We start from the raw sequence: 13,427 nt of genomic DNA, 5'->3' as shown, positions 1-13,427 counted from the left end.
AAAACTTGTAGTCCAATGGTATTTTCCGATCCATTCCGTGAACGTATTTGTGGTTCAAAACTATGAACAGTCTTTAGACCCCCTAATCTGTGAACTAATTTATTACTCCCTCCGTTCCAAAATGAGTGACCTTTTTAAAACTCCGTGTCATTTTCAAATACTTATATCTTTCGATTTATGAAATTTTATGTGATTTTGAAAACTTTATTTAATAGAACTAATTACAATCTATCAAATAATATCCATATTGCATATATTTTGACATTCATATGAAAAGATATAAACAATTAAAAATAACACGCTTTCCGAAAAAAGGTCACTCATTTTGAAACAGAATGAGTAACTATCCCTAACTCTGTTTAATGGTATTTCCTAATCCGTCCCATCGGAGGCATTTGTAGTTCAAAGCTACGGGCTTTGGACGCCTGGCCTATGATACTATTTTATTAACTACCCCTAATTCCGCTTATGTATACTGCTTGGATAAAAAAACATTTAACAATTTTTCAAGCATTAGAAAAGTAAGATGATTACGAAAAAACACTAGTGGTCCAGTCTACAAAAGCCTATTTCATACACTCTCCTTTCATGCAGTGTTCTAAAACGTCGGCCAACTAATCCCCACCAGTGTTCTAAAGGTCCACCAACTAATTGTTAAGGAAATATAATCTCACATTGCTTGGGAGTGGAATGAATGATCACTTAATAACATCTGGGACCTCTCCACTCATTGCCAATTGATTTTGAGATGGATATAAAGTTTCCACATAGTATCAGAGCGGGGCCTGTTCCACCCCACATTTTAAAAATTAACAATGCACACCCCACGATGACAGACCAGCAAAAAGGCTTCACGATGATAGGACCCAAAAGTGGCCACACGTGACAGACCTCAAATGCGGTTTCACGTGAGGGGAGATGTTAAGGAAATAGAATCCCACATTGCTTGAAAGTGGAATGGATGATCACTTAATAACATCTGGGACCTCTCCACTCATTGCCAATCACTCATTGCCAATTGGTTTTGAAATGGACATAAAGTTTCTATATGGTATCAGAGCGGGGGCCCATTCCACCCCAAGCAATGTGGGATTCTATTTCCTTAACATCCCCCCTCATGTGCAGCCGCATTTGAGGTTTGTCACGTGTGACCACTTTTGGGTCCTATCATCGTGCAGCCTTTTTGCTGATCTGTCATCGTGGGGTGTGAATTGTTAATTTTTAAAATGTGAGGTGGAACGGTCCCCGCTCTGATACCATGTGGAAACTTTATATCCATCTCAAAACCAATTGGCAATGAGTGGAGAGGTCCCAGATGTTATTAAGTGATCACCCATTCCACTCCCAAGTAATGTGGAATTCTATTTCTTTAACACTAATCCCCGCCTAAGTTACTAATCCCCGCCTAAGTTCTATGCGGTGATCCAACACCTAGATTAGGCTTGACTAGTTATCTCCTAGTTCCTGCTTAGGCATTAGGTAGCCGACTAATCGATACATAAGTGCCCTTTTATGTCTGACTAGCGCCTACCAATTTTTAGGACGTCGCTTTTAGGGCAATTTTTATGAAAATACATTATTGGCCCAATCTATAAAGGAAAGATCATTCTCTATTTTTTGTTTTTTTGGCCCTTGATGGTTTGGTAAATATACTACCACCTAAACATAAACCACCATTACCAAACCATCTCATTCAAGCCTCAGCGACACCAAGGCTATGAGACGATAACCAGAAGGCCACAAGATGTGATGGATGATATACTCCACCAAAAAGCCACAATCCTAGTTCTGCTGCCATTTCAGTAACGATCGAAATTTCAACATTGAACTCTGGTCAGTTAACTAGACTAACAGCTACTCATATCGTGCACCCGTGTCCGAGAAAAGTGTTGTACAAGTTAAATTGTGGTCGATGCCAGCGACGAGGGAAAGACAAGTTACGGGTGGCACTACGAAAAACTTGCCCAATCTTTAGTAACTGGCATAATAGGCCTGAGGAGCAACTGAACCAGGTTGCTGTGCTGGAGTCAAAGCCACTGCAGTCGCTGGTTGTGCATAACCTTGCTGCTGGGGGTAGGCCTGCAGAGATGACGAGGCAAAAACTCAAATTATAAGTAGTGCGCTAACATCGACATCGGTTTGGATGGAGGAGTTTGGTGAGAAAAGCAAAGAAATATAATGTCTCATCAAATCTTTACCGTTTTTTTGTGAGGAGACAAAATAGATCTTGTACATCTTCACTATTTCTCTGTACTTCTCACCTCTTTCATTCGTCCAAACAAGATATGATTCTCAACAAAACACTCCATCCGAATGGAAAAAGTGTGCTATCCATCAACGGCAAATCCTATTTACAGAACTCTCAAAAGTAGGCCCAACTCTATTATTTGGACTGAGAAGGTTTTTTCCACTTCAGCAGAATAGGAAGTAAATCAAACGAGTCTACTACTATAGTTATCCAATCACGCACAAATTAAGGCCGGACCCAGAGGTTAAGAATGTGAAGGACTTATAACCATGCATGGATTTTATGGTAAGAGTTCCTAATCTGTAAGGGGAAGCTAAATGCACTAAAATACAATTTGTTTTCTGTTCAAAGGTTAGCAGAAACTGTAACAAATATTGTCCACAAACACTTGAAATAAATAACTAAATACAATTGTAAACACTCTGAAGCTACAACAAACAAGGCTATTAATTGTTCGGGTTAAGATTAGAGTGGCTGTTCTAGTCTTAAGGACGAACAGTTTGATCTGCCTTGAAGTACAACAAATCAACAAGTTTGTAAAATGATCAGTTAGAATGAATGGAACAAACTCAAGTTACCTGCACTGGATACGAGGGAGGATAAGCACCATAAGTAGCATTCTGGGGTAAGGATGTTGATATTTGTGGACTTGTACCGTATGCAGCATATGAAGCCTGTATTGAAAAGGTAACAATCTATAAGGTTAGCATGTTGCTCAATCCAGGCAGCATTCCATGGGGATTAAGAGTCCAAGACAATATGTAATAAATGGAGCACGTCAAAAGGATTTGATTCAGTTCATCAATACCCAATCATAGAGCATTACAAGACAAAACTCCATATTATACTAGCAGTAAATCACTCAGAAAGATCTCCCCAACAAGAAAAAAAATACACAAATAGGGAAAATACCGGCTAAATATTTCAATGAAGTGTTATTCATTTATTATCGTGTCCATGCAGTAAGTTCATTCAGAAAAATGCTTGTAGTGTATTTTCCCCCCTTCCAACAGATAAAAGTACAACAATCCTATGGCATTCTGAAGCATATGATATAACACCCTCTTTTCCGACCCTATCGATCAGAACATGAAACGCTATCAGGACGCCATTAAAGAAGGATAAAAGTACCTGATGCGTATACCCAGGGTTCCATTGTTGTCCTTGGGCTTGTGTGACTTGTGGCCAAGCTTGAGGCTGTAAACCATAACCTGCTGCCCATTGGTTTTGTACACTTGGAGATGCACCCATAATTGATGGTGCAGATGTAGGAACACCCGAGTAAGACTTGGCTAGCTTTGTTTTGTCTGAAACTAGAATATCCTCAGCAGTTCGCTTCCTTGACTCTGGTGTGCTCTTGTGGTGGAAGAAGAGCTTGGCATGCCGATCAACAGCCTTTTTGATAGATTTTGCGTCCCCAAAGAGATCTAAAAACTGCAAAATCAATCATCGGCACAACACTTTCAGACATATAATTGACCCATAACACAAAAAACAACTGTGGAACCATATCATTAACAATACAGAGAAAATACCCTCAACTCGAGAGAACCACATAATGAAAAGCCGAACATGATGTCTGACCCACCATAATCAAACCAAATGTCAAACCAACTAAAACATTGATGGGGATCAATCCAAATAAATATGTGCTCAAAAGAAAGCGTAATTATTCCAAAATAATGAAAACAACAAAAGGAATAAAGGGTATGTTTTGTAGTATACTATCTGTTTATTCTTTATGTTCCCATTTTCTTAAAACATAGAAAACTTGTCCGGCAAAACGCGGACAGTTTTCAAAACCTATTTTGGAGTTTTGTTGACTACCTATCAATCAAATAACACTCCACAGTTTTTGTATTTCATTGGCCAAGCGAACGAAATATGGATAGTAAAAGTTAAATGTCAACTTTACAAATCCATATGTAGACATGAGAAACACCAGTTTTTCACAACCTGCAGAATGAGTTCCAGACAAATCCGTAAGCTATAACCTATTCTCCGAGAATAGTCTGAAACAAAAATATCTAAACATCACCTCCAAGAAAATGCTAGATAGCTCTTCTCTCTCGGCGATACTTGCAACACCTGGGTTGTCAGGGCTAGGATCTATGAACTTTTCAACCCATGAATCTATATATCTAATTTGATTTTGAGTAGGCTGAATTGATTCCAAATGGATCAAAGCCTGCACAAATCAGGAAAAGGAAGTGCAACAGGTAAGAACCAATTGTCAAGGTCAATCAGACTTCACATAAAAGAAACCAAGTGAGAAAGAACCTCCAAGAGTGGTTTCGACAGCTGGGCATTCTCAACTGCTTGAACAAGAACTTCCCGAGCTTTTTCTACATCACGGAATACCTACCATGATACCAGCAGAATTGACTCTCATAAACCATAATCAGAATAACCAGAGACATCATTTCAACAATGGGGGACACATGGTCAACAGTGATACAGACGATGGACAGACATCAGAATAAGATTCTCAGTGAATGGAGCATATTTATACAAAGTTGGAACTTCTATTCCCAACTTCCGATTTCCAAGCATGATGGGACTAATCCTTTGATCCAAGGGTAACAGCTATTTAACCTACGGCCAAGAACACAAATCAATCTAGACTGCAAGGCCACATTATTAAAGAGGAATAAAAAAAATGACAAACGAAATTCGAGGAAAATCCCAATATACTCATCCTGGGAGAGAGAGAGAGAGAGAGAGAGAGAGAGAGAGAGAGAGAGAGAGAGAGAGAGAGAAGGGGGCGGGGGAAGGAAAGAGAAAACGGAAAACATTTCCTTGTAATGACATAAAATACATAAATTTGACATTGTTTTGCAGCAAATTGAAGAACAAATGGGTAATCTTTCACTTTGATTGGCTGAAGATTAAGGCAGAACTCACTCTCCATATTATGAATTTTGATTTGGACCCCATAAACCTAACCCAATGGCCTGCTTGTCTGAAAGGCAGTAGGAGGAAGGGGGAACGGGTTCTTTTCCTTAATTGTTTAACAGCTTGTAAATGAAATACAAAAACACCACGTACCAAATGTAAGAACCTTGAATATTGTGCAAACAAGAAAGGCAAAGTTTGCGAATCTTCTTTTCCTTTTTCAATGGCAATGGCCTGTTCATACACATTGCAAGCGTCTTCTCGGTTTCCCTGCAGAATCAAATTTATAAAAAAAAAAAACAATTATGATATGTAACATGAAACTCCATAAGGAATCTTCAAAAGCTACTTTAAACCATCTTACCAGGCGATGCTCCATGTTTGCATGCCTAACAGAAGCTTCTAAAAGACCAGGGGAAATTTCAGTATGTATAAGGTGATAGGCAGCTCGGGCTCCTAGAACATCCCCCCTAAGTTCTTTAAATCTAGCAGCAAAAAGATGAATTTCCGGTTGTCTCTGTTAAATGGAAACGAGAAGTTCAAAATCATTTTAACATATGTAGATCAAAACAATCTCCAACAATTCAAAACAAACTTAGTATAACAGGGACAGGTATTACCTTGACAAAGACTTGAGTAGCACGAGCAAGTGCATTCTTTGCAAGATCCACACTTCCACTAGCTTCCATGCATAAAACATACCTTATCCAATACTCAGGATAATTTGCACAAGCAATTAGGCATCTTTCATATAACTTGACAACCTGATTCATATAAACAAAATCCTTGGTTAGAAGAACTCATTCGAAATTGTCATGAACGAAAGACATTATATGAAACAGAAACAATTAAAGAAAATGCACAAGTGCTCCGTTGATGAAAGAGGGGGGGCCCTAAATAACAGACGGAGGGACCCTCCTTGCCTGACAGATATAGATCGTTAGGAAGTCAGAAAAACCTGCATGCATAACATTGGAACTTCAAAACAAGAATTCCACAATACAGCAAATCACGAATCCAGAATGTTGCTCACAAAGGTAAGGTGTAGAACACTTAGCCTTATGGAAACCAAATGGAAGCCCCCATGCTTTTGTTCAAGTACAACATCCCGTTTTAAAAGACGCTTCATCCAAAGGTTTTAGCAATAAACCACATGATGCAGCACACATTATTTAACAGTAAATGAAAGTATTACAAGGAGGACAACAAAAACTACAAATCATGGAAATCTGAGAACAATAAACTCAAACTACCTTATTAAAGTCGTCTCCCCTTTCAATAAAATCAAGATAGTTATGCCAGTTTTCAAGTTCTGCAACATTGAGGGGCAGCACATGAAAGTAGGGCCTGTTGACAGCTGTTTCAAAACCAATGATCTTAGAATCCAACTCCTTAGCTTTCTTGTACATCTCTTCTCTGATGGTGATATACCTCTCCAATTCCTCGGCTTCTGTTAAGCCTACACTTACAGGTTTAGGAGATTGTTCAACAGCATTAGGATGAACCTCGGCCTCCATTTCCTGAGCTCTAGTTTTTGAAATCTCAGTAGCTGCAGCAGTAACTTCCTCGGCACTCCTCAACTCCAAAAGAGGTCGACTTCCAGCTAGTTCCTTAAAGCTGCACAACACAAGATAATCAAATCGGAGATTCAAGCACAATTGCAATTCTTGAAATAAAACTGTAACCTAATGCATCAATACATCCAACATACAAGAATCAAATGCTCAAGGACAAACAATCTGGGGGAAAGAAAATCAACATTGGGGAATAGCTAGAATGGCACCCCAACCATATCAAACTATCTGATACAACGAGAATTACGGGTCAGAAGGAAACTATAGTTCCTATGTAGATTAACTTTTTTCCGCTACGAATGCCTAAGATAAACCAAAAGCTTACACTTCTCCTTCCAGTTACATAAAAATTGAAGGAAATTAGAAGCAGAATTCCTTTCTTGGCTGATAAAGAGTTTCCAAAGGGTTTTAGGAAACGAAATGCGTTGAAACGAGTAAAAACTATACAAACAAAACCAGAAACCATAAGTTACAGCACAGTCATTTTGGTTTTGATCATCATCAATGACGAAAGTGATGCCACCAGCTGAAGATCAAAAGAAGCATGGAAGATTTATCCAGCTGGGTTTGCTGACAAAACTTCCCAAACCTAAGGCTTTACCATTTTGTCATGAAATACCTAGCACCACAAACAATTATATGTCATGCAACAACCTTCAGACCCAACTGAAAATTTGCGTTGCTTTAACTTCTTCCCAGGCCCATTACTCGAAAGAACCTAATCTCCACTAACAGAAGTTGAATGTCCAAGGAGATAAGTTGCTCACAACCAACCAATGTCACTGACAAAGGATACTCATAATCTCAATTGTTTGCACACAAACTCAAAATTGAACCCCAATGTATTATTCAGAGTCCACGTCCATTCATCAAAACAACGTGTAGTGTCAAGCGGAATGAACCATGCAACTTCCATTCAATTATAAGAACCTGACATGATGACATCCATCTAGGATTATGAAATATTGAAAACTACAGAACTTTGCATTTAAGACCTCATGAAACTAGTTCAATAGTGCAACAGAGTCGTGGAAACCACATGATGACATTATTCTTCACATTAGCAACTCCCCCCCCTATTTTTTTGTGATAATCATAAGGACAGAATCCCTCCCTGTTTTAGTGACCGCTGTCCTCAGAAGCGGCATCCTCTAAGCCATAATCATGTGAACATAAGTAGCAGTTTTAGGTGTGGCTATCATGATTCACAAGATTTCTTCTTTTCCCCAGACGATTTCAGAAGCTATAAACTAAAGCACTTTCCTCCACAAAACTAAAGGAGAGATAATCTTCCATTGAGTCCATTCAAATAGCACACATTTGCACTTTGGTCTTGCTAGAAAAATACAGGGTAGTATCCTAATACCTGTGTTATAAAAACAGAAACATCGAAAAAAGAAAAAGGCAATCACCTGTTGAAATAGCGATCCAGTTGCTGGTTAGGATTCTCTAATATCCGCGTGTAAATCATTGCAAGCCGGGACCACTCCTTCTGCATGTACTCGTATTCAATGTACTTATCCCAAAGTGGGAAAGATAGGTAGTCAGTTCCAACATATGCTATTCCTCGCTCAAATAGCCTGACAAACAATGAAAATATCTATCATTGTAGTAGGAAACGAAAGCTTAGCCATGGCAAGCACGTCCACAAGACGTGGCGGCGGCACTGTTATTGAACAAGGAATTATTCACTGTAATAGCACATGACACTTAAAAATTTAGGCAAAATACGCTCCGTTTACCTTCCTGAAACAAATCATACAATGTCCACGAAATGGAGAAGTGATAGAGGCCATGTAGCCTTTAACTTGGACGAGATCTTCCCAGCAGCAATTTCTTATAGATGCACCTCAAAGTGTCATAGTTAAACAGCAAGATTCATAGAGAACTACAAGGACTACGACACAGCCCAAGTGGAAGAATGGGGAATGAGGCCAAAATGGAATTAAAACTTAGATAAATCCAAAGAGCTACCAAACCCAGTAGCAGACACATCAGAAAGCTAATATTTCTGAAGTGCATGCGAAACAAACCTTCCACCAGACATGGGACGAGTCGCTGTAGCAGGCATACAAAATCAGGTTAGAAATTAGGTTATTGCAATAACAATGCACCAATTCACAGAAATTACCTTCGAATCATCTCTGGATCTCCGGATGTTCTGATGGCAAATGCACAATAATGCAACCACATGTCCACAGAATACGTCACCCCCTGAACAGCTCGTTCATACACATCCATAACCTTGTCCAGAGAGCTCAAATGTGACTCATGATCCGCGTACTTGTTCCAATAGCCATAACAGAAAGGAAAATCCGCTAAAAAGGCATCATAAACTTTTCGGATTTTCAGAATATTACCCTGCATATAAGAAACAAATGGATGCTCCTTCTGGTTAACAAAGCACACCATGCATATGCGAATAATTTCAGATGCAAACAATCAATCCCTTGATTGCAGAATCTGCAATGGTCCATACGAAACCCCTCAAAAAGCTAATTTATTTGTAATGAAACAGCAACAGTAACCCACAATATACGATCAGCAGATAGACTCATAGAACTCAAAGACAAAGGGTCAAAGCTACAACCTTCTGATGACACAGCGGAACGTGGAAACCACGAGCAATCCAAAATAACTCAACAAAGAAGGGTAAGGGAGGATCAATTCAAGGTCACCAACCATTAATAATTGCCGCTATAGTAACACCCCTTGTCCAACAGAAAATTTTCTGAAGAAAGTGTAAAATGAGGTAACCAGTTCGGTATAGGATAATAATCTGAAAGGGAAAACCACAAACATTGCAAAGGTATCCCAAGGAGGTGTTGGGAAAGGACAAAATGATATCAGTTGGTGCCAATTAAGCTAATACATACCAACAGAACAACTCTCTCACCATATCGATATCATCACTATAGTATTTCTGGTTCTATGAAACATTAGTGCTTTCTAGGTGTGTAGTTTCATTGACTTTGTTCCGATCAATTTCCCCAACACTCACAAGGATGAAGCACTTCCCTTCCTCTCTTTTTCCTTCTTATCTTCCTGATAGACCATAGTGTCCTTAAGTTCATATCCAGAGCCCCAGAAAAGCCCAAATTAACACCTACACTTACCCTTACATTTTCACCATTAACACCAAAATTTAATACCATGAAAGAGCTGCCGTCTTAACTTTTATTGTATTGTATAGGTCAGGACCCCACTAGCATAAGGGATTTTCCAGCAACATATGAGATTCACTGTTATCCTTTTCAAATGAATCACTTAGGCTTGCAGACAAGTAGTTCACAGACAGATCTGCCTTAAAACTTTTAAATCCAGCACTAATGTACTCATCTAAAGCGAAATACCACTAACACAAGGGTATTCAAGTTCATAAAACAGAGAATCATTATGACATCTAAATAGCTTGCCTATTTTGTCCAACAATAATAAAGCTTGAATCTAAATGACTGGGAGCGGGAGATAAAAGCGGCACATCAAATAACATGTGTAAACACAAAGATGTGGAGTTCTGAATACTGAAAAGTGAAAAGAAATAACACAGCCAGATGGCTGCCTATGTACTTATTCCGTAAAAAGATACGACATTTGTTTTCAATATCAGAAAATCAACTTTACATACCTCTGACATCTTCTCAGTCTCTTCAATTAGGGCAGTCCATGCATTAAAATCCAAGGAATTAGCTGTCACTATGTTCCACAGTCGTTCTTCTTCAGCAGCCAACGCTGCCAAAAAATATTAACAACAAAAGCAAGAAGAATCAGCACAACACAAGGTGCATCAGAGTCCCAGAGAGAACTTGAGCAGAAATAGAAAAAAAGGACCACAAGAAAGAGTGCATGACTGTTTAATACTACTGTCTACACGGCTGGCAACCCAATGCCCCCCAGTTCAACACAACTGCACGCAATACATCACACTGCAACTAATGCCCGGTACAAAGGGAGATATGAAGGGAAAAAGGGAAAGAAAAGGAGTTGTCTAATCAATGGTACATCAGCCATAAGTGTTTTGATCCAGTTCAATCAACAAAAATCTTGCAATCCTTGAGCAACAGAGCATATTAAAGCATAAAGCTACTACATTTGCTACAAATGGAAGTGGTAGTTAATTATAAGTTGTCATTGAGCCAGCAAATAGGACATTTAGCAGCTTCATCTTGTTGACTTCTTGTTTACAACAAGCAGGTTGAAAATCATAAGACAAACGAAGAGCATATAGCACATAACCCAAAAGATTTGCAAAACATAGTCATGGAAGGCCAAACCCAAATGAGATGTTGCAAAAGAAATCCAAATAATCATTTCCAAAAATGCGACAAGTGCGAAACATTAAAAAAATAAGAGGTAACCATATGCTACAAACGTGGCAGAGAGACATACCAGACCCATCCGGTTGGTGCACAGAAGTAGATCCATGAACGTCATCTGATGGATTCCCATTCTCACTACTGGCCAATGGAAAATTTCTTCCTTCACCAACACCATTGGCATTTATGGAAGAATCAGGACTAGCAACTTGAGAAGTATCTACGACAGTGTTTTCAAGGCCCACAAAATTCTCACAAGCACCAGCCTCTTCATAGGATGGCTTAGAATCATGAAGCGTAACAGCAGCAGCTTCCTGCAAGGAAGAACTACTATATGTTCCAACACCTACATTGGAAGCATCAGGAGTCGCACTAGCAGAAGCAGACAAATCTCCAGGAGTCTTTGTAGTGGTGGTACCAGCCCCGTCATCAGCAAAGGCATCGGCGCCTGAGAAAGTGTTGCCAAAATCAGTGGAAGAAGAGCCGGCAGATGTCTGCTCCATCACTGCAGATGTTTGAGCAAGCACAGTCTCGCTTTCTCCCATAGTAACAAAATTATGAGCCTTGACAGAAAAAATCTGCAAAGTTGCAACGAGCATGTTAATAATAATCACTTCAGAGTTCAGATTCAAAATGTCATATAGTATGGTTAAGGGGATGCAGAAGTATGCTTAACAAAAGAGCCAGCCATTGACCAAGTATTCTGAAGCCAAAATACGTAATAAAAATGAAATAGTAATTCCATGGAATCTAAGTATCTAACATCTCTAACAAATAAATTGCAGTCTTGTTTTCAGACTCTAAAAGCTGCTTCAAGTTGTTCATGGACCTGGAGAAAACTTCTCAATCTTAGACCCCTTGCCAAACCTTTATTGAGCATCGTTGTAGATGGCCAAAATTCTTTCCTATGGCATGATAATTGGCTCCCCCAAGGACTTCTAAGTGCTTACTTTGGTCCCAGAATCATGGCCTCTTCAGGGAATCCTACAAATGCTTCAGTTTCGCTGTTGTTTACAATGATCAATGGGTGTGGCCATTTCCATCTTTTCTCCACACTGTGCTAGGTCCGATCAAGTGCAATGGCTTATCTCTCCACCCCTTACTTTAAAAGTAGCAGCCACTTGGAAGGCAATTAGAAATCATCAACCTGTTGCTCACTGGCATAATCTCATTGGGGTATCCCATGTCCATTCCAAGACATTGTTATGTTCTTTGGATGGGTATAAGAAAAGTCTCAGAACCAAAGAATAAGATTCTAAACGAGGGAAAACGAAGTTAACAGGCTTATAGGGAAATTCAGTGGCAAGTCCTTCCACAACATTTTTAGAAAGATTGCTTGGGCAACCATGGTGTACTAAATATGTCAAGAAAGAAATTTAAGGATTTTTCAAGGGATTCAGAAGACTCCATCCTTAGTTCTTCAAAACAATCCAGTTTAATGCTAGACTTAAAGGTTCTCAGCTCTTACATGTTAAGCCTCCTTCCGTTAACCTTTGTCAAACATATCCTAGTTTTTCCGCTGTATTGTTGTGTTCTTCCAATAATATTTTGGATAACCCAAACAAATGTTGAGAGGATACAAAAGTCAACAAATGGCAAAAGTCTTGAGGTTTTGTTTCATGAATCCAGTTACAATGAAAATTCAGCACAGCGCAATCGTGAAAAAGAATAAAATACAGCTAGGCCAACAAATAGGTTTGGGTTTGACAATTGGGTGCCAACGTAAGTTGCAGAGGATGCAATATTGATCCTAAAAATCCCCCAAATTTCCCTACCAAACCTAGATTGCACAACAATTTTGAGCATAATGGCTCTTCAGTTTACAGAAACTAAATTCCTATCCTGCATTGAATACCTGGATAAACTAGATAGGTAAAACCCTAGAAAGCACAAAACAAAAGACATAACAATAATGAAAAAGGCGCACAGAAGAGAGCGTGTGAATGCACACCTGCGCCTGAGTACTTTGCATTAGGGGTTTTTTTCAGTTTGTGATGGAAAGAGAACTGGCGCTTCGATTCTTATTTTGCAGTATAGTGTCGTAGGGGGGCCTGGCAAGAGGTGGGCATCTCCGGCCCTAAAATTAGTCCAAATCAAATCCATAACCAATGATTTAGTTCGATTTTATAGTAGTGGTGTTTGATCATGCTTTTAGAAACTTGAAAGTCAAGTACTGTAATATTTTTTTTTTTAAACTGTCAATTTCGTAACATATCAGATTCCGAAAGCAATACAGATTCCATCAAATGATACAAGGATGAACCGGCTTTGTTCGTTTGCCATTTTAGTTTTGTTTTCCAATCATTACCTTACTTCTTTCTACAATCATTACCCTATTTTTCCAATTATTACTTTCACATCTCTCTCTAATCATTACCCCTATCTTCAATCATT

General features: G+C 39.0%; 1 protein-coding gene across 3 annotated transcripts; it reads right to left on the bottom strand.

Annotated features, from left to right (window-relative positions):
- Positions 1 to 1,746: 1,746 nt before the first annotated feature.
- LOC131313212 (pre-mRNA-processing factor 39-1-like) lies at positions 1,747 to 13,153 on the bottom strand. Of its 3 annotated transcripts, XM_058341392.1 has the most exons (14): positions 12,985 to 13,151; positions 11,107 to 11,611; positions 10,346 to 10,449; positions 8,849 to 9,078; positions 8,130 to 8,297; positions 6,397 to 6,760; positions 5,764 to 5,907; positions 5,508 to 5,660; positions 5,297 to 5,413; positions 4,529 to 4,609; positions 4,287 to 4,436; positions 3,380 to 3,682; positions 2,827 to 2,922; positions 1,747 to 2,079 (listed from the first exon to the last, which is right to left on the bottom strand). In XM_058341392.1, the coding sequence occupies exons 1-14, from the start codon at positions 13,003 to 13,005 to the stop codon at positions 1,972 to 1,974; spliced, it is 2,544 nt and encodes an 847-aa protein (XP_058197375.1). In that variant the 5' UTR covers positions 13,006 to 13,151; the 3' UTR covers positions 1,747 to 1,971. The 3 variants fall into 3 exon arrangements, with proteins under 3 accessions (XP_058197375.1, XP_058197376.1, XP_058197377.1); XM_058341393.1 differs by lacking the exon at positions 2,827 to 2,922 and having other exon boundaries at positions 12,985 to 13,153; XM_058341394.1 differs by lacking the exons at positions 4,287 to 4,436; positions 4,529 to 4,609 and having other exon boundaries at positions 12,985 to 13,153.
- Positions 13,154 to 13,427: the final 274 nt, after the last annotated feature.

This window comes from Rhododendron vialii, chromosome 13a (genome assembly GCF_030253575.1).
Source record: "Rhododendron vialii isolate Sample 1 chromosome 13a, ASM3025357v1".
NCBI classification, from domain to species: Eukaryota; Viridiplantae; Streptophyta; class Magnoliopsida; order Ericales; family Ericaceae; genus Rhododendron; species Rhododendron vialii.
Note: the sequence above shows the minus strand (reverse complement) of the source record. Positions and strands in the feature narration are given on the sequence as shown.